At 40.8% G+C, this 21,892-nt stretch overlaps 1 protein-coding gene across 7 annotated transcripts in view; it reads right to left on the bottom strand.

Moving 5' to 3' along the window:
- The window catches only part of ELF1 (E74 like ETS transcription factor 1), a 242,524-nt gene that overhangs the window by 95,900 nt on the left and 124,732 nt on the right, over positions 1-21,892 (bottom strand). For 6 of the 7 annotated variants that reach the window (XM_033950621.1, XM_033950620.1, XM_033950623.1 and 3 more), the window contains one exon: positions 17,623-17,797. In XM_033950621.1, the coding sequence (XP_033806512.1) occupies positions 17,623-17,797 (175 nt within the window). Of the gene's footprint in view, positions 1-16,454; positions 16,562-17,622; positions 17,798-21,892 lie in introns of those variants that run through there. The other variant, XM_033950627.1, reaches the window with a different exon arrangement.

Below are 21,892 nucleotides of genomic sequence, written 5' to 3'. Positions count from 1 at the left end.
CTGGCTGTTTTCAATGCAGTGTTCACAGCATCATCCCTTCCCCACCCCCCCCTAGAGGGAGGCAGTCTCAGTCAACAGCCACAGTCTAGGGTCAGGGTGCATGTGTACCAAATTCCAGAGAGAGAGTCACAGCTTTTGGTTTCTGGCCAAGGATTGTTGCAGAAGTGGTAGTTGCCTCTACAAAGAGCTTCCCACAGAAATAAAGCCAATATAAATACAGAAGAAACAAGCAAACACTATACAGTCAGAACTGGACTGTCTATTGCTTCCAGAGAATAAATTGCTGGTTTTTCTTACACAGCAACAAAGACCTACATAGACCATCTAGTTTGCATGGTAAGTTGACTAGAGTTGTACCTGCTGCTCCATGCAGGTATCTTTAAGGGTTGTACTTGCTGTTCTATGCAAGTTCAGGGTAGGTTTTTGTTTTTTTAGGGGGTACTCAAGGGAACCAAGTACCTGCACCTTTTCCATTACTTGATAATGACACATGTTCCCCACGTATTACTTAAAAAGCTCATGGTTTCTGTGTCTGGTTGCAGGGAAACTGGCTACTGTGGGGTGGGTCCCTCAGCGATCACCCCATTTCTGAAAATGGCCTGTATTTTAGTACTGGTGCCTTTTTTTGCTAGAGTAATGCACTGCCAAGTTACACCCCTCTCATGCCTTTGTCAAGGGCATATCTGACCATGCAAATTACACTCTTATGCATTTATATCTGCCACTCCATGAAAGTTACACCCCTCTGTGTCTTTAGGGAACTGTGAAAGTCATGCAAGTTTTGCTTTGTTTGTTCCCTGCACTCATCTGCCAGTAAAACCATTAAAAATAGGGTTTTCCATTATTGGCATAAGTGATCTCACTTATACATTCATTTAGTGTTCTTTTTTCATTGCTATGAAATGTTTCAATTGTTTATTCAGTTCATGGCACTATTCACTGTGAAATAAGCTGCTGTGAAAGACTCATCACTGCCCTGTGCTGGAGTGAAATTTTAAACTTGAAGATAAACTGTAAATGAAAAACACTAGTAGAGCAACTCCCACATCCAGGCCAAATGATTTTAGTGTGGGAAGGATGTGCGTGCAGAGAGCCAGGGAAAACAAGGAAAAACAGAGATGAGTGCTTTAACTCATCTTTAGTAGCTTCTTCAAAATGTCAATTTAAATATTTCTAGACTTAATGGACTCCTTGTGGCCCCTATTTCTCTCTCTCGCTGGTATGTAATTTCCTATACATTTTATTTTGGATAGGACAGAGAAAGGTGGGTACTTTATATGATGCTCATACCATATTTTTCTTTTATATTAATCATATGTCAGTATGCTATGCTATATTTATGCTCCATATCTATTTTTACACTATTCATATGGAATTCTGAAGAAGGTGAGCACTGGAGACCCAATTTACTTAGGAGTCATTACATATGGCAACCTTGCAAGACCATGGGAACTTGTGAAGTTGCTGTGAAAACTCGTGGCAGCCATTTTAGATAGCGGTTCTGCACAGGAAGATTGCATCTGCCCCAGTTCACTGCTGGGCTTTCAAGGCAGGTTTTCTAGAGGTCTGGGAGGTAGGTGTAATGTTTCAGAATCGGCCAGGACAGGAGGTAGGAGGGATTTTCTATCCTTGTTCGTTGGCCCACAAGGGATTACAACAGCAGGACCAGGGCAGGCCTGCAAGGCATCAGAGGAGGGGTTAGGGGAGACAGGGTGCAAAGCCTGGCAGAGCACTTGAATATAAATCCTCAGTTTATATTCGAGTTTGTGTGTTTTTGTGCATCTCAAAGATGCACAAAATTTGGATATTGCAAATTGTAAAACCTAAAAAAAAAAAAAAAATTATAAGCCTCATATCTGTATGCATTAATTTATTTACTTTGTTAGGTCAGTGTAAAATGGATTAATGAAAAAGGAATTGTAATATTAGAAGGACAACTTAGAGACCAAGTGAGTAGGGGAGGTAGGGATTTGGGGATTAGGAGGAGGTGGGGGAAGGGAGGGGGAGGGAACAAGGGGATAATTTTTGAGAAAGATTATGTGATTGTTTATTTTGAGAAAGAATTTGTTGATGTATCATGTTGGTTCAAATAGCCCAGTTAGGGCTTAGAATCTGTTTAATATTGGATTTTTGTATTTTAAAGAAAATTTTCAATAAAAATATATTTTTTTGTTTAAATATATTTATTAAAGTTTTCAACAGAGTGTCATCAAATGAAACAGAGAAAATATATTTTAAAATAAGAAAAAGGAATTGTAATGATTTAAATTGCTCCATATAGTGGTAAGAAAAACATATATTCTATGACTTTCCAGACAATGTATAAAATCATAACCTCACAGCTTGAATAGACTGTAGTTGAACAACTAAGCAATAGTCCCATTCCTTGGTTAGATACCTCTCTACCTTCATATAAACAGGTGGACTAGCTAGATGACGGCAGGAGAGTAAGTACCTGAATGCAATATGTAAACTGTTTGATTGTGCCACAGAAAGGTAGTACAGTATATAAAAGAATCAAATAAATACTGAACAATATTATAAGATGTTATGTTACAGTATGTGGTCTTTTATTCCACCAAATCATCACTAGATGAATCTGAGGCAGGTTACAATTTAGGAGGGCTTTGTTACTTAGTGATAGATACAATATGGGTATAGCATGGAAGATACATGGTAGTAGATACAATATGAATTCAAACACGAAAGATACAATGCAGGTGTAACATGGGGGGTACAGTTTGGTTGAACATAGAGGTATCGGGTCAAAATAGGTAGATTTGTTACATAATAGGAAGATGCAGTGTTGCATAACAGGTAGACACTGTGGAATCCAGGATAAGTCTGAAGTTACATTGCAGCGATTTGTGGTAAATGTTAGATGAAAAGTTCCTACATTAAATTACGAATGTTTAGGACAACAGATTGCTTATAGCAGAGTACTTGAACTTTAGTTTGGGTTTCTGCCTGTTTGGCTGACATTGCTGCCTGGATGTCCTGCCATCATCTGAAGCTGAACATGTCCAAGACTGAGCTGTTTCTCTTTCCTCCTAAACCCTCTGCTCCTTCTCTTCTGTTCTACAATGTACTGTACACTTGAATATAAGTCGATCCAAATATAAGTCAAGACTGCCATTTCCCCCGAAAAAAGGAGGAAAAATGGTTGACTCAAATATAAGTTGGGCAGCTTAATAGTTAAGTGCCCTGCCCCCAGCCCCCTCCCCTCTGTCAGGCTCTGCACCCAGCCCCCTTCCCTCCCTCCCCTGTCAGACCCTGCACCCAGCCCCCTTCTCTCCCTCCCCTGTCAGGCACTGCACCCATCCCTCTTCCCTCCCTGGCATTGCCTCCTTTCCTTTCTCCCCTGTCAGGCTCTGCACCCAGCCCCCTTCCCTCCCTCCCCTGTCAGGCACTGCACCCAGCCTTCTTCCCTTCCTCCCGTCAGGCACTGCACCCAGCCCTCTTCCCTCCCTCCCTGTCAGGCTCTGCATCCAGTCCTCTTCCAACCCATCAGGCTCTTCACCCAGCCCCCTCCCTCCTTCCCAGGCTCTGCACCCTGTCCCCCCTCCCTGCCCTCCTACCTCCTCTGCCGATCCCTGGTGGTCCAGAGGTGCAGCGGGCAGGAGTGAGCTTTCTGCGCTCCTGCCCCACTGCTATCCTGGTCGGTGGTGGTGGCGGCGGCTGCTGTGAGATCCAGTTGATTTGTGAGAATTCGCGGGAGCCAGTCAAGAAGCCACACAGCACCGAGAAGGAGCACAAAAGTGCACTCATGCTTGTTGCTGCTCAGCAACAGAAGAAACTGGATCGCACGGCAGCAACCACCGACCGGGTTAGCAGCGGGGCAGGAGCGCGGAAAGCTTGCACCTGCCTGCTGCATCTCCATTTTGGGGCCAATTTTTGGGCACAAAAATCTTGGTTTATATTCGAATATATATGGTACATCTTTGTAAATAATACTGTCATCTTTCCAGTCTTCTCTGCTTGCAACCTTGGAGTCATTTTTGATTCAGACCTCTCATTTTCTACGTGCATCCAACAAACTGCTAAAGTCTGTTGCTTCTATCTCTATATCACCACCAAAATTTGTCCCTGCCTCTCTGAGCACACTACCCAGACCCTTGTCCACACTCTTGTAACCTCACATTAGATTACTGCAATCTACTTCTAACTGGTCTCTCCCAGTGCCGCCTTTCCTCCCTGTAATCTGTGCAAAACTCTGTTGCATTACTCATCTTTTACCAACCTTGCTACACTCATGTCACCCCTCTCCTTAAACCACTTCACTGGCTCCCTATCCACCTTTGCATACTGTTCAAGCTTCTATTGCTGACCTACAAGTATGTTAATTCTACTGCCCCTCAATCTCTCTCCTCTCTTTTCTCTCCTTATACATCTCCCAGAGAACTCCGTTCCTCAGATAAGCTGCTCTTGGCTGTACCCTTCTCCTCCACTGCCAATTCCAGACTTTGTTCCTTTCATCTAGCAGCCCCTTATGCCTGGAATAAATTACCCGAGTTTGTCCGCAAGCCCCTTCCATTCCCTTGTTTAAAAGCAGATTGAAAACCCACTTTTTTGATATAGCCTTCAATCCATAACCCCATAATCCTACTGCCCACCAACCCAGCCAGCAGAGTAACCATTCCCTTTAATTGTATCCATGACATCCTGTTTATCTTTTCTGTTTAGATTGTAAGCTCTTTCAAGCAGGGACTGTCTTCTTTGTGACTCTGTACAGCGCTGTGTACGTCTGGTAGCGCTATAAAAATAATTAATAGTAGTAGTGGTATAGTTTCTTGGAAGAACCATGTTTTCAGGTTTTTCTGAAATTGGATGTAGTTGGAGGTCTTGAAAAACTTGAAAACTTGGCTCTTCTCAAAAATCTAATTACCTCCCGTTCTCTAGCAACCGGTCCCTCTCTATCTTCTTAGTCCCTCTCCTTTATCCCTTCATTGTAGTTCCTTTCCTCTTAACTTCTGTAAACCGTGCCGAGCTCTGCGCTTGCGGAGATGGCGCGGTATACAAACCTAAGATTTAGTTTAGTTTAGGTTGTATGAGTCTTTATGTGAAGTGACTGCCAGATTTTTAAAGTTTGATAGTCAAATGATTTGCAGTGTGATCCACTGACCCTCAAAGTCTTGAATTGAAGAATGCTGGTATAGAAGGACAGAGGTTGAGAAATATGTTTTTAATACTCATTATTAAAATTTTTTTTTTTAATTTTTTAATCTTCTAATTAGCCCTGTTTCCTTATGTTTTTTCCCGTATTTGTTTTTCTATATATAACAGATGTAATCTTTTCCCAATTTTTCCTCCCAATTCAAGTTTGTCTTGTTTTAAAACTGTTTTACTCTTTTAGTTATGTACATCGCTTTGTAAAAAGATTTAGCGATAAATCAAATATTAATAAACCTTGAACCTTGATCCGCGGGGAAGGGGACAAATTCTGTCCCTGTGTCATTCTCTAAGTGTGATGATTTATATTTTACTCCTTTTAGAATTGGGAAGGATAAGATCATCTTATCCGAGATTCGGTGATTTGTGGATCTGCCTACTGTGAATCTGAAAAAGCTTTTGGAAGCATCTCTGTATAAGGAATTGTGTGTCAAGCAGCATAGTTTAAATTCAACTCGTTTTTCCAATGAGAGCCAGTGCAATTCCCTCAGTAGTGGTATGATATGATCAAATTTAGATTCATAGAATATTAGTCTTGCCACTGTATTTTGTGTCAGTTTAAGTTTTTTCATTAGTTTCTTTGGGATTCCTTGTAGTAGGGCGCTGCAGTAGCCTAACAGGAATTTATTATTGATTGAACTCTTACCCTATAGTGGTGTTGGAAGAAATAAGCTCTGATCTTTCTTAGCTGTTGTAATTTAAGGAATGGTTTAATAAGTTATTAATGGTGCTGCTCCATTCTTAGTAAGCTATCTAGGGTGAACTCCAAGGCTCTGGAGAAAGTTAAAGCTTCTTCCACTTGCTAGTGTGATTTTTTGAGAGGCAGGTGTATCTGTGTGGCACAGTGGTTAAAGCTACCGCCTCAAAATCCTGAGGTTGTGGGGTCAAATCCACACTGCTCCTTGTTACCCTGGGCAAGTCACTTAATCCCCCCATTGCCCCAAATACATTAGAAAGATTGTGAGCCCGCCAGAACAGACAGGGAAAAATGCTTGTGAATCTGAATAAATTAATGTAAATCGTTCTGAGCTCCCCTGGGAGAATGGTATAGAAAATTGAATAAATAAATAAAATCATAGTAGTTTGATTTTTGGGGGGGGTATTTACAAGTAGTTGATGTGGTATTTTGCTGACCATTCCTTGTACTCTGGTTAGTGCATTCATCAGTTTTGTTGAAAGACATGTTAAATTGAGATCTGCTGCTGGAATTAAGAAAAGAATGTTGTCTGCATAAGAGAACATCCATTCCCCATGGTATAGGTTTATTGAGTTTAGTGTTGTCATGAATATACTGTATTAGATAGTAAGGGAAAGATCAGCAATTATTGTGGTGTCTAGTACTCAGAGAGGAGTCCATCTTTTAGTACTTTATCGTCCATCACTCAAGAAGCCTTGGAACCATTGTAGTATATTTCCTGGAATTCCTAGTTTGGATAGTCTGTTTAAGAGTAGTGTATGGTTAATGTGTCGAATGCTGCAGACACACTGAATTGGAGTAGCACTTTTCTTTATTATACTAAGTTCAGATTGTACTCTAGATACTATGTAGGTCTATCAGACTGACTGAATAAACACCTGCATCACAAATAAGGAGGGAGGAATAGTGATACAGGACTATAAAGATTACCATAACAAAGCTTTATCTCAGTTGGAAGACACTTCATACTATACACCTCTCAATGAGGACCCTAACCCCTGAAATATCAATAACTATTGAGAATGTGCTGGCAGAAGCTAAATATGAGGGTACCATTTCCCATAAAGAATACAGAATGTTGAATCAAGCCCATCCTAGGGTCCCTCAAATTCTTTTTGTCCCTAAGATACATAATGAAATACACAATCTCCAACAAAAAACTGCCAACGAAACTTCAAAAGACACAGACCAAAAGGTAGTAAAAGTCAAGGGTCCTGAAAGTGGATAGGGTCCTCATTGAGAACAGCGTTTCATTTTTGAGTGACAGACCCTGCATCCAATGGGACTTAACCAGGAAATAGAATGGTTTCAGGTTTAAATCCTTCCCCCTTGGCTATCTCATATCCTTATTGCCAGAGATTTGGGGTAAGATAGGGGTACAGATTTTTTAGATTCAAAAGCTCCCATCACTAATCTTGTTTATGCAGTTTGGCAGCAGATGATATTTGAGTCAGTTTCTTTCTGACATTTTAGTTTTAGTCCTGATTTCAGAACGAGACTTGAATTTGAGATAGTAAACCAGTATAAGAAGGGTTGTAGGTCAGCGTTCCCCCTTGATTTCCGGTCATTCAGCCACTTCCAGAAGTAGGAACTCATATCCCGTGAGGTTAGATCTTTCAGTTTATTGTAAAGTTTAGAACAGTGTTCTTCAATCACCGGTCCATGGACCAGTGCCGGTCCACAGAAATTTCCTGCCGGTCCACAGGGCCAGCACGTGCATGAGGCCCAAAACAGCGTTCTTCAACCGCCGGTCCGCAGTGCGATCAATGCGGCGTTATCTTCGAGCCAGCTCCTTCTTCCTAACTGATTCAGTGCACAAAGCCACGGGCAGTGGCTCCTACAGGTATCCTGCACCTGAACCGGAAGCCTTCTCTCTGATGTTACAACGTCAGAGGGAAGGCTTCCAGATGAGGCATGGGACATGCAAGGTGCAATTAGTACTATTATGGGGGTGGAGATTGGGTAGAGATGGGCGGGGTCTGGCCCACGACTTAGCCCAGTGTTCTTCAACCGCCGGTCCATGGACCGATGCCGGTCCACAGAATAATTCTTTTATTTCTGCCGGTCCATAGGTGTAAAAAGGTTGAAAAACACTGGTTTAAAAGACAATATTTAACATTTTTTAAGATATGTATAAATGTTTCCTAAATTGTTATATCATTTATGATAGATGTAAAGATAGGTGCCTAGATATCAGCATACGAAGTAAGAGTTATTAGTAATTTTTGCTTTTTTTATTTTGTAGTTTATTCCCTCCTGATGACATGTGGAGTGAAACTCGAGTTGAGGGACCGGGTGTAGGCACCTTTGGGTGTGCATGGTTGATTTTGAGGCGTTTCTGGTTTATTTTGTTAACTTCTACAGCAGAGGATATTCATCAAAGAAATGTTGCATCATTCCCAGATAAGTACATCTTTTTATCTGGGTTTTAAAAGTTATGCATGATGCACTTTATGGGACTATAGTATGGTTATGATTGAGTACCTGAATAAATTCATGTAAACCGTTCTGAACTCCCCTGGGAGAACGGTATAGAAAAATTGAATAAATTAAAAAAAAATTAAATTAAAAAAAAAATGATGGTCCCAGTCAGCAACCTCTGCTCTAGATATCACATTGATTTCATTTGAGCACTGAGGTATGTGGATCTGAACAGTCTTTAGCACAAACAATTATTTGGTTATGCAAAGGACTGATTAACTTATTCATGATTATACACTATATATAGTGTTTTTGGGGTTTTTTTTAATATAAGGCGTAGAGCCTGAGTGTAATTCAGCACTGAACTAATATAAAATCTCAGGAAATTATTATTGCTACACTCCATATAGTTTATGGGATGCTGTAATATATGTAGGGTGATCCAAAAAAATATGTGTGGTGGGCATGTGTTTAGTTTATAGCCTGTGCCTATTTGTCTTAGTTCCCTGTTTGTAGTAGTGTTGAAGATTGACCATATTCTGTCTGTTGGTATGTTTTTTTTTTGATCTTCTGAAGTTAGCCAGATGGTCAATAAAATCATTCAGGTATCACACCCATTCAAAAGGTCCTGAGAAGAACACTGCTAACATTTCCAGACAGAATTGCTATCATAAATCAGTTTTCATAGAATATTGCTACTAGCTTGAGCATGTATTTCTGTTCCTTGTGTGCCCTGCCCCATTACAAGACAGGTTTTGACAATGCTTCTCAGTATCATTTCCAACACTAGTTCAGTGTGTTTTCTATACACTGTATATACTCAAATATAAGTCGATCTGAATATAAGTCCAGACCCCCATTCCCCCCAAAAAGGAGGAAAAATGGTTGACTCGAATATAAGTCAGGGGCTTAATATTCAAGTGCCATGCCCTGCCAGGATCTGCACCCAGTGTCCCCTCTGTCATGCCCTCCCCTGCAAGATCCTGCACTCAGCCCCCCTCCCTACCAAGTTCTGCACCCAGCCCCCTTCCCTCCCTGCCCTGCACTCGGTCCCATTCCCTACCAGGCTGTGAACCAAGCCCCTTTCTCTGCCAAGCTCTGAATACTGTCCACCCCCTCCCTGCCAGGCTCTGAACACTATCCCACCTTCCTTCCCTGTACCCTCTTCCCCCTAAAAAGAGCCAACCTCATCAGTGATGTCACAATGGCTTGATTATCCCTACTCCCCTCTGCCCTCTAAACCAGCCAGCAGATTACCAGTAACCATTCCCCTTAACTTAAATCACCTAGTGTTAGGCCGGGACAGGAGGGATCCCTCACGTCTCCTGCCCCAGTCAACACTAACAATTACCACCTTCCCTTCTTCCGTCCCTTGCATACCTGTTTGTTCCCTGGTGGTCCAGCATGTATCCCGCGCTGAAATCCTCCAAAAGATTGTAAAGGTAAGTAGCCAGCAGCGCACCCAGGCTGGCATGCAGCAGCGAGCTTTTCGTGCTGCCGGCTGGCCCTGCACTGCTCCTTGATAGGCTGCTGCAAGTTCTCGCGGCAGCCTATCAAGGAGCGGTGCAGGGCTGGCCAGCAGCATGAAAAGCTCACTGCTGCGTGCCAGCCTGGGTTCACCGCTAGCTACTTACCTTTACAATCTTCTGGAGAATTTCAGCAGGGGATATACGCTGGACCACCAAGCAACAAACAGGTATGCGAGGGAGGGTGGTAATTGTTAGTGTCAGCCAGGGCAGAAGATGGGAGGGATCCCTCCTGCCCCGGCCTAAGGCAGATCTGCAGGAAGTCTGGGAGGGTTTTGGGTAATCACTGGGGGATGACCTGAATATAAACCGGAACCCCCCATTTTTGAGCCAATTTTTTGGCCCCAAAATCCCGGTTTATATAGAAGAATGTTGATGTAGAAAGACTGATGTTGAGATATGGTCAACAAGCAGAAAGAAAACCCAAAAAGTCCACAGTAAATATGGTGAAAGCCAAGAACAAAGAGGAAACTGTGGGAAAGATGTACATGTCTATGTGATGCAGGCGTTTATTCTGTCAGTATGATGTCATACAATAGCATAAATCATAAATGGGGAGATTGAGAAATGACACAGAATGGGTTCCTGTGGGGACTGGGATGGTGACAAATTTTGTCACCGTGTTATTGACTCAACTAGCAAAAACATCTATGAGAAGGTAACATAGCAAATACTATACTGGGCCCTAGAACATAAAATACATCAACTTGTTTTGCTTCCCCCAATAGGTGGTCTACAAAGAAAACTACATACCAATAGCAATAATGCATCTCAGTTACACATACAACATGGATTGGATACAATCTTACCAGATATAAACAAATGGTATGCAGATTAGAAAAAAGTGGATAAAAATGAACTAGAAACCCCAGGAAGCCAAGCAATGGAGTAGCAAAGAAAGACTGAGAAATGCATTTTCTCCAGCAGTGAGCAAATCACAAAGTACAACCCTTCAGACTTCAGTAGATGGAACCTAAGCACAATACCGGGCAGAGCTTTGGGTTCTTGCCCCGAAATAGCTAAGAAGAAGCAAAAATTTGAATTAAAGAGTGAGTAAGGTTGGGCAGACTGGATGGGCCATTCAGGTCTTTATCTGCCATCATCTACTATGTTACTATGTGAACCCCAAAGCTTACATATTCTAGTCACTATAAACTCACATAAAATGCTTTATTAAATACTTTTAGACTGTTCATTTTAATTTTTTAAAATCCTGTTGGTATTTTTCTTTTTTCCTTGTCCCCTTATCAGTTTTTCCCTAAGTTTATTTTAATTTGGATTTGTTCTCTAGGGCTTCTTTTCCATTTATCCATATCTTTATCCCTTCCTCATTTATATCTCTAATACTTTCCTTTCAATTTTTATTTCTATTTCTATAGTCTGCCTTTCTAGCCATCCATAGCTAGATTTACTCATCCTCCTCCCCTTCTAGTCTTCAGTATCCCTCTTTTACTTCTCACCTAGCTTGCAACTTTCCATCTTCTACTGGACAGACTAGAAGGACCATGCGGGTCTCTATCTGCCCAATATCCAATGCTGCTCCTGGCTGACTAAACAGCACTAAGACATCTGACCATTAATATTCAGCAGGAGATAGCCAGCTGTCTCCCGCTGAACATCCCAATTAGTGATCAGCTAAGTTTAGCAGCCAGATAGAACTACTATTTAAGTCAGTCTATCTTTGGTTGCTATACACTTCCCCCTCCGTATTCACGGTGATAGGTGAAAAACAACTCAGCGAATACAGAAAAACCGTGAATAATTTTTCACATGTTATTCGCGGTTTTCTAGGGAATATGCTAAAACCTCGAATAACCTGACCTGTTCCTGTGAAGGAAGTGCAGAGATTTCCTCTGTACAATGCTGGGAGCAGCAATTTTCCCTGTACAACGCTACTCCCAGCGATTTTCTCTGATGTAATTTTGGGGACGCAGCCTGCAAACAAAAACCTGCAAATAACCAAAACTGCGATTGGTGAAACTGCGAATACAGAGGGTGAAGTGTACTAGTCAGCAGATAAATATTGACTTGGCTGGCTACATCAAACGCAGCTTAAGATAGACCGTAAATTCAATGCTAGTCACCAGATATGGACCTGGCATTGAATTTCTGGGTTCACCACTGACAGCAGGAAGTAATCAAGCTGTCTCTTGCAATCTGCAAATGGCTCCTATAGGTTTATGTTACTCTCAATTCTCCCATCCCCACCCCCATCTTTTACTTTAAACCCAGTCTGAGTTTATGGTCTTCTATTCTCCCTCCAAACTGTTAAGCCCCTACTCTCTCCCAATATCTGTCATCCATTATTCCCTCTTTCCCACAATCTGTCCCTTTCTCTCTACCTTCTGCCTCTTCCCTTTGTTTCTCCAACATCCATTCCCTATTGTCCTTTTTCCTGCATCTCCCTAGAATATACCCTTCCCTGCCTGTCCACCCTCACTCTTTGGTATATGCCCACTGCCTTTTCCCATCACTCTCTTAACATCTGCCCCCTGATTCCTTCTCTCAGCATCTGCTTCTTCCTCCTTCCTTCACATCATGAACTGCTTCACCCCCAGAAATATCCCTGCCTCTCTTACACCTTAACCAGTATCTACCCACCTCTTGAGAGTGCTTTCAACTGCTAACTCCTTTCACCTCGGGTTCTGCATCCTTAACCTTATATGTCATGTCTGTCTGTCCAAGTTAGATTGTAAGTTCTTCCAAGCAGGGACTGTCTGTAAATGTCAGAATGTACAGCGCCACAGCGTATGCCTTTCAGTGCTATATAAGTGATAAGGAGTAGTAGTACCCATTTCTTTCTGCCTCCCTCATATTAACTAGCCTGGGGAGCCAATCCTCTGCTCCTTCTTCTCTTCTACAGGGCAAACCCCAGGAAGAAATTAAGTACTCACGAGTAGTACATTTGATGCTAATCCTGCAAGCTTAGTATAAGGCAGTGCTGCCTGCGAATACCAAATGTACTTGCAGAACCGGAACTGCCAGAGAGGAGAACAAAGAAGAGTGACCTGCTCCCATTGCACCCATCCCTAACAAGGGGGTGGACGGAAATGGGAAAGTTGAACAGACTTGGGATTCTTACCAGCTCTAAGGTTTCTCCTGAGGGTCTGTAACAAGTCAGGCATGCATAGCCCAGAGGGGCCCAAGTAAAATCTTGGGCATAAATATAGGGCATGCTCCCTCCGCCCCTTACCAAATGCATGTTCTTGATTTAATTCTTTAGTTATACTATGAAAACAGTCAGGTTTATTTGAGCTAGCAGGGAGAGGCGAAACACACAGACTGCTATGTCTGAAATCCAAGTTCAGACTTTTGAGAACCAGTAAAACCTCCAGCTATCAAGGCAGATAATTTTGAAAAATTAAATTTAACTGAACCAAGTCAGGTTATAAAACTGGGTGCTACCTTTGTACTCAGATTTCCTTGCAAATGTCTTGTTAATTACAAAGGAGTTAGATATACCTCTTTTGAATCCTCCCAGTTATCTAGATTTATTTCAGGTAAAGAAGTGATTACTGTTAGCACCTCAGTAGAGGAACAAGAAGTACGCTCGTAGTTAGTAAATTAGGTTTGACTCAGGCGCTCATTGGTTTATTTTAAATAATGTTGTAATTATAATGGAATCCGATTGTTTCCTTGACTGAAATGACAGAACACAAGGGAAATATTTGCCTTGCTTAATTTCCGATTGTATAAAATTATTATGTTTGTTTCTGTTTAAACTGAATGATTTTTTTGATCATAGAAAATGAAACGTCAATAAAAATAATTTTTTTTTTTTTTTTAATTAAGTTAGACCCAATTTGATTCAGTTAACTATTTCAAAATAGCTGAACTTAACTCTTCACCCCTTAATCCAGCTGGAATGGGATGCTTAATGTCTATCTGCATTTTACCTTTTACTTTATAAAATTGTTCTAGGACACCAATGAAGTCTCCAAGCTACCGGCAGCATATACTTTGTACTGTTGCTATTGATAGTTATTGTAGTAGAGTATTGCACACAAATGAAACTATTGTGTTGCTGTCACTAATAATATCAGAAATTCATATTCTAATAGCTGTGATACCCACTAGCCACTTAGCCTTGTCAAATCTATTACTTCACCACAATGTAAGCCTTATATAATGCCCCTCATCTTTGATATATGAGTTCCTTTGGATAAGAGCAAACAGCTCAGACATAATATTCAAAACAAATTCACCTTTTCAATGCTAACAAGTTGCATTATCAATGACACAGTTTTGAAAACCCAGTGCGGTGAATCAGAAGAGCAAAGAGACAATGAAAGACAGTGTGTTGGGGGAGAGGGGCAAACAGAAGAAAGAGCAGTAAGGAGAATTTTCAGTAGGTGCAGGAAGATAAACATTTCTATTCAGCTCTGCAAGGCAATGTGTTATCTATATTTGTATATTAGTTTTCTTGGAACTCTCCAGATGCAATTTATTAGAGCTGTATCACCCAGGCAAAAATAAACTAGAGCAACAGTTCAGAAGATTTATGTTGAAATCTGTGTGGAACAGGACATTACTGGCTCATGGACTGTATTCTCTCTCCTTCAGGAAAGACCAGCAAAAGAACTATGTCATCACAGTGAAGTCATTCTTATCAGATGCAGTACACTTCATAAGACAATTCAGAACATTTTTGAAAACATCAGTCCCCTTTATACTAAGCTGCAGTAGAGGTTTCTATCATGGCCAAGAGCGCTAAATGCTCTGATGCTGCTCCAACGCTCATAGAATTCCTATGAGCATGGGAGCTTTTAGTGCCAGTAGAAACCTCTACTGCGGCTTAGTAAAAGAGGGCCATTATTAGGAAAATCCAAAACAGTGGATAGGCTTCATTGTAAGGTGACTCTTTATAATTGCAGATATATCAATAATGCCCCAGCAGCAAACTCAATGGTCCTTGTACTAAGCTGCAGTAAGCACTAATGCGTGCTTACCACAGGTTAAAAAGGCACTACTGCAGGATGCACTCAGGAATCCCACGGTAGTTTTAGGACTGGCGTGTGCTTCTCACGCACTAAAAAATAGATTTTATTTTTTAGCATGGGGGTAGGCTTGGGGACAGAAAGTCGGCATGTACTGCTAATTGGTTAGGGCAGTTATATTACTACATGCTAACCGATTAACACGGGAGCCCTTACCACCTAATAGCCATACTAATTTGGAAATGGAAAATGTGACCATTTTACAGCAGAGCTAAAAATGGCTTCGGTGCACAGGAAACTCATGCACTAATAATAGCGCGGGTCACTTTTTAGCACTGCATAGTAAAAGGGCCCCACAGATTCAGGTACTGTATATGAAAGGGTACAGAGAACATAAGAGGGTAAAGATAGAAACATAGAATATGACGGCAGAAAAGGGCCTATGGCCCAACAAGTCTGCCCACTCAAATAACCCTCCCCTCTAAGTTCCTCTTTGAAGTGAGCCCACGTGTTGATCCCATTTGATCTTAAAATCAGCCACGTTACTGGCCTCAACTACCTGAAGTGGAAGATTATTCCAACGGTCAACCACTCTTTCGGTGAAGAAGTACTTCCTAGTGTCACATACTGCCCAATTCCAGCCAGAAAGGTTGTTTTGCTCCTGAACTAGATATATTGGGACTGGAATTAACTAATAACGAATTCACTTTTTGAATCCATGCCAGGATTTAGGGCTCCTTTTATCAATCCACGCTAGCGGGGTTAACGCGTGCGACTTTTAATCATGTGCTAACCCCGCGCTAGCCGAAAAACTACTGCCTGCTCAAGGCAGGCGTTAGCGGCTAGCACAGCCGGCGGATTAACGCGCGCTATTATGCGCGTTAAGCCACTAGCGCGGCTTGATAAAAGGAGCCCTTAGATTTGAAAACACATGTAAATATTGTTATGTGGAAAATGTTTTCCTCCTCTTGATTTCCCCTATTACTGCATCTGTCAGACTAAATGGGTTCTGATCTTTAAACAAATTTTAACATTAGACAATGGGAATCTGAGTAAACACATAACACAGTTTTACATTAGTTCATTTATTTAGGAAATAAAGTTATTAAATACCAAATCATCCATGTGAAAAAGTAATCAACCAATTAAATACATTTAATTGATATTTAGAGTTAGATGGCTGAATATAGCTAGGCCCGACTGCAGCCAGCTTTGTAGAATCTAAACCTCACTGTATCTCAAACCTTAGCAAGAGAGTGAAGTAGTCACTCAAAGTTTTCACAAGAAAGTTTTGCCACGATTCAAAGGATATTCCAAAAAGTATGAGGAAAAAAGTTGTTAAAATACTGTATATCCATCTGGAAAGGGTTACAAAGTCATTTCTAAACTTTTGGGATTCCACCAAACCACATTGTGAGCCAATGGAGATGACTTGGAATAGTGGGGAATCTTTTCAGGAGTGGCCAGCTTGAAAACATTACTCCAAGAGTGCAGCAACAACCCATCCAGGAAGTCACAAAACATCCCAGAACAACATGCAAAGAACTACAGGCTTCTCTAGCCTCAGTTAAAGTCAGTGTTCACAACTCCACAATAAGAAAAAAAAAACTGGACCAAAATGGGATTCATGGGAAAGTAGCAAGACGGAAACTGCTGCTATCCAAGAATAGCATCAACGCTCAGCTCACATTTGCAAACACACACCTGAATTATCCACAAGCCTTTTGGAATAATGTTCTATGGGCAGACGAGTCAAAAGTGGAACTTTTGGGACAACACAGGTCTCTTTATGTCCACCAGCGCTGAAAAAACTAATAAAAATAGCTTTGAGTTAAAAGGCATACTAATAGAATTTAAACCATCATATAAGCAAAAATGACAGTCAGCCATAGAACCATAACAAATTACAGCCAGAACTGTGTGAAACTTAAATCAAATTAATTTACAAAAACATATAGGATAAATAAGTAGTTTTAACTCAAATTTAAAGTAGGCTATTCTTCCTCTTTTTAATGTGGTATCAAAAATTGTTTTTTTCATATTATTTGTTTGTTCTTTTAGGCTTTCACGGCTGGTGTCATGATTGTAGCAGGTTTCCGGGTATCGCCACATCTGTGTAGAAAGAACAGACATTTCAGCCATCATGCTATAGCTTTCTTCAGGGTATGCTGTGAGGTCTGCAGTGCTTCTTTATATATAGTGGGTTCACGGACCTGACTGATCAAGAAATTTGAATTTTGGTGGGAAAGTTCATTGAAAATCCAGGATGATTGTCAGAAAAGAGGCTGGGACTTGTGAGATGGAGATAAAAAGCATTTGTCCTCGGCCCCATAAACTTAATGTAAAAGTACTGTGACCGAGGACAAATGCCTTTTCTCTCCAACTCACAAGTCCCAGCCTCTTTTCTGATAATCATCCTGGATTTCCAATGAACTTTCCCGCCAAAAATTCAAATTTCTCAATTAGGTCTGTGAACCCACTAGATAAATATATAAAGACACATTGCAGACCTCACAGCATACCCTGAAGAAAGCCAAAGCATAATGGCTGAAATGTCGGTTCTTTCTATACGGAAGCAGCGAAACTCGGAAACCTGCTACAATCATATTATTTGTTTGCGATCTTTGATCTCAGTTATTATATTATGACTATTTTACACTTTTAGTGTATGCAAACTGGTTTGTGTGATTCTTGCTTTCATTATGAGTGTTTCTGTTTGTTATTTCAGTTGCTTTGCCTCTGACATAGCCATCCTTGGTGAAACGCAGCCATGTTGGGAGTACACTGAATAAAATATTTTCTATTCCTACTGTCTTCATATACTGGAAGAATAACAGATATATTACAATGATGAAATGCGTAAAGAGCAAACCTGTAAAAGTTATGTCATCATCATCGATAATTTGTTCCTCTGCAACATCCAATGAACTTTCGGTAATCATGTCATTTGGTTCATCGACACAGGCTAAGCCTGAGTAACTGTGAAGTAGATCAGCACTTGGAACATGCTCCACAATGACCGCAGGAAAGATGGAAGGATCCCCAAGCTATAAAAGGAAAACAATTTTTAGAAAAATTTTACTGTTGCAGAATGTAAGCTTCAGTAAGAATATCCCAAACATAGGAAATAGAGGGATTAAAACTAGTCTCAGAAAACACATATCTATCCATTCAGCCTACTGTCCTCTCACAGTACCGACACACAAGACTTGGGTATTCCTAAACTCTTTAAGAACCAACGTACTAAGTTGTGTTATCCTTTAGTGCAGTGGTTTATTTTGGATATTCCCTTACTAATCTTGCTACCTGATATAGTAAGGGTTTTACTGTGGAAAAATCCACAATAAAACCACTATACACTGAAGGATAGCACAATCAGAATGTAGAACTTGTGCAAACTGGTTGAATCAGAAATTGCTTCCATTATGAGGAAAAAATGTAAATTTTGGCTTTTTGCTACTTTCTTTTTAGTACTGAACATTTACTACAGCCTTAAGTAGTAATAAACATGACAGCAAACAGGTTATCTGAGGAGACATGCAGCAAGCACTTTATCTCAAATATGTCTGATGGCCAATGTGAACCCCAAGGTCCCCTCCCATCCAAAATAAAGTCCCCTATAGCCTGAAATCCTATCCTACTTTTCTAAAATTAAAAAAAAAATTATATATATATATATATATATATATATATATATATTACTGATGGCATTAGTGGGTCTTGAAGTTCTCTTCCATCATCCCTCCCTCCCTCCCTCCCTTAATTGATCCCTAAAGGTATATTCCAATTTACAGTCAAGGGTCAGGTGCTGCCATTTTTCAAAAGGAGATTTCCCAACTCAGTCCTGGAGTACCCCCTTGCCAGTCAGGTTTTCAGGATATCCAAAATGAATTTGCATAAACTTGATTTGCATTTACTGCCTCCATTAAATGCAAATGTCTTTCATGCATATTCATTGTGGATATCTTGAAAACCTGACTGGCAAGAGGGTACTCCAGGACCGAGTAAAGAAACATTGCTCTTGAGTATAAATTTTCAGGTCTTTCAGTCTCTTTTTGTATATCTTTTGGCTCATATCCTCTACCATTTTCGCTGCCTTCTTCTGGACCGCTTCAAGCCTTCTTATATCCTTAGCCAGATATGGCTTATTTGCTCTCGTCTATCCTATTCTGAGTCAAAACTGTAATTTGTACCACTACTATTTACTCTTTTTCATATGGTGTTCTTTTCTGTTTTTAGTCTGTAAACATCTTGCAGTATCAGCACTAAAGTAATATAGTAAAATCTCAATAAACAAACAATAAGAGGGACTGTGAGTGGAAAAAAGATTTTCACAGTGGCATAAAATCCCCACGAATTCTGTCAGCCTGCTTCTCGCTCTCTTACTGAGCTGTCTTCTGACATCTTGGATTAGAAAAAGGTGACAAATGTTTAATGCATACAAACAACTCTTGTATCTTTATTCTGAGACCTGAATAGCCTTTTTGGATTGAGATTTTCCATAGAAATTTGAAAACCTCCACTGCATTAACAAGTTGGGGCAGAACTACTAAACTGCTCATTTCCAAGTGATAGATTTTAAGCTAATCCTGGGATTTCTAAAAAAATCATAATGCATTATGGGACCTGCAACACTGATTTCAATGAATAAAATTAGGGACTACAAAAAGCACACTTCTTTAGGATGTACATTCAAAGCCAGGAGTGGCCATAAGTCTGCCTCTTGGAACTGGGCAACTTGGCAGCCATGTTGGCCTTGTATTTCAATAATTGAAGCAATATTGTGTATCTGGATTTTCAAGAGGCATTTGACAAAGTGCCTCATGAAACACTCATGAGGAAATCAGAACGTCATGGTATAAGGAGGTTAATGCTCCATAGTGGATTAAGAACTGGTTAAAAGATAGAAAAAAGAGAATAGGTTTAAATGGTCAATATGCTCAATGGAGAGGGTAGATACAAGTAGAAGAGCTCCCCAGGGGTCTGTGCTGGGACCTCCTTTTTAACATATTTATCAGTGATCTAGAAATGAGAATAACTAGTGAGATAATTAAGTTTGCTGATGACAAAGTTGTTCAAAGTGGCTAAATCGCAAGAGTATTGTGAAAAATTGCAAGAGGACCTTGCATGACTGGGAGATTGGGCATCAAAATGGCAGATGCCATTTAATATGGGCAAGTCCAAAGTGATGCATGTGGGAAAGAGGAACTTAGACTATAGCTACGTGATACAGGGTTCCACATTAGGAGTCACTGCCCAGGAAAAGAACCTAGGTGTCATCGTCAATAAAACATTGAAACCCTCAGGTTAGTATGCAGCAGCAGCAAAAAAAAAAACAAACAAGCAAATAGAATGTTAGGAATTATCATCAGGAAAGGAATAGAAAACAAAAATGAGAACATTATAATGCCTTTGTTTTGCCCCATGTTTTGTCCCTGCGCAACTCTCTACTCCGAAATACTGAAATACTGAAATACTGAAAATGGCTCAAACAGATCCAGTAGCCTCTTCACTCTCACAAATTTTTTTACAAGCTCACAAGGAAATGACCAACTCCTCCAAACAAACCTAGATAGTGAGACGTTAGCTACCTTCATCTTCCATAAGAAAATAAACAAAATACATTCCAACCTTGATGCAGGGATCATGACATCACAAGATCCCACAATGGATAAACCTCCTGAAAAAGACCCCACCGCCACAACACTCAACCTATTGAAGACACATACGATGACCTAAGCAAGGCAGTGGACACACACTGTCCCTCAAACACTACTATTGACCTGTGTCCCTACAATCTAGACTACCATTGATCAATGAAACTCTCACAACTGGGATTGTACCCACAAATAAGAAGACTGCTATAGTCAAGCCTATCCTACAAAAAACCTTCCTTAGACCCTAATCAACCAAACAACTACAGGCCTGTCTCAAACTAACTTTTCATATACAAAATCCTGGAGAAAGTGGTCCTGATTCAATTGGAAGAATTCACAAGCAAACAAACTACCCTCTCCAGGTACCAATCAGGCTTCAGAAAATTCCACAGCACCAAAATAGTCTTACCTGACATAATTAACGACTGTTGGAAACACCTAGATAAGGGCTAAGATGCCCTCTTAGTCCCAATAGACCTAATCGCTGCATTCAAATCCATCGACTACCCTCTCCTCCTGAACAGATTTGCTAAAATTGGAATCAACAACCTGGCCCTTAAATGGTTCTCATCCTTGCTAAACCCAAGATCCCAACAAATACAATGGAACTCAACCTTATCGAAATCCCACTCAACTATGGCGCTTCACAAGCAGACCTGCTCTTCCCATTACTATTCAATCTATATCCAACCTATCCTTGAGATAGCCACGAAGCACCAAATCCAAATTCGCTCCTTTGCTGATGACATTCAATTATACCTTCCATTAGGAAATAAAACGTGAGAGAGGGAGACATGTTGCACATTGGGGTGGAGGATAGAGGAAGAAATGCTGTGCAGGAGTGGGGAGGGGAAAAAGAGAGTGAATGAGCCAGGATAAAAGGGAGGGAGGATGCTGTACAATGGAAGGGAAGGAAGAGAGAAATGATGGACCATGGTAGGAAGAACTAATGGACAGCAACCGCTTGAAGAAGAATTTGCAGAAAACAGGAAAGCAGAAAAAAGAGAAACTGGAACCAACTTGGTTTTCTTTTTCCAGTGTTAAAGTACTTGTTGACCCTTGCTGTGGCTGGAGAGGATCCCCAAGCACTGCCAGCTGAGGACCTCCTCCATAGACAGACAGAATTTCCTTCCACTAAGCATAGCAGGCGGTGCAGCATCCCTGAGCCACTGAGGAGCCAGCATCTGTGACTCAGGGATGCTGCTGCCGCCTGCCAAGCTTGGCAAAAGGGACCCTGGCCACCTTCAGAGGAAGCCCTCAGCTAACATATCTTGAGGATCCTCATCAGCTGGAGTATTTATATTTTATATTTACATTAGAGGCTCTGACAGAGACCTATTTACAAAGTATGTATAGCATGCTTAGAAGGGAAAAAATGTTTATGTTTCTTAGCTTTCTCCTTTTGAAGCATCAATGAAAAAGATAGATGATTCCTGCCTCTGGAAGGAGCCCGATGCTCTTGATATAGTGTTGATGTACTCAGTG

The sequence above is a fragment of the Geotrypetes seraphini genome, chromosome 6 (assembly GCF_902459505.1).
Source record: "Geotrypetes seraphini chromosome 6, aGeoSer1.1, whole genome shotgun sequence".
NCBI lineage: Eukaryota > Metazoa > Chordata > Amphibia > Gymnophiona > Dermophiidae > Geotrypetes > Geotrypetes seraphini.
The sequence above is the reverse complement of the archived record's forward strand: the minus strand, read 5'-3'. Positions and strand labels throughout refer to the sequence as shown.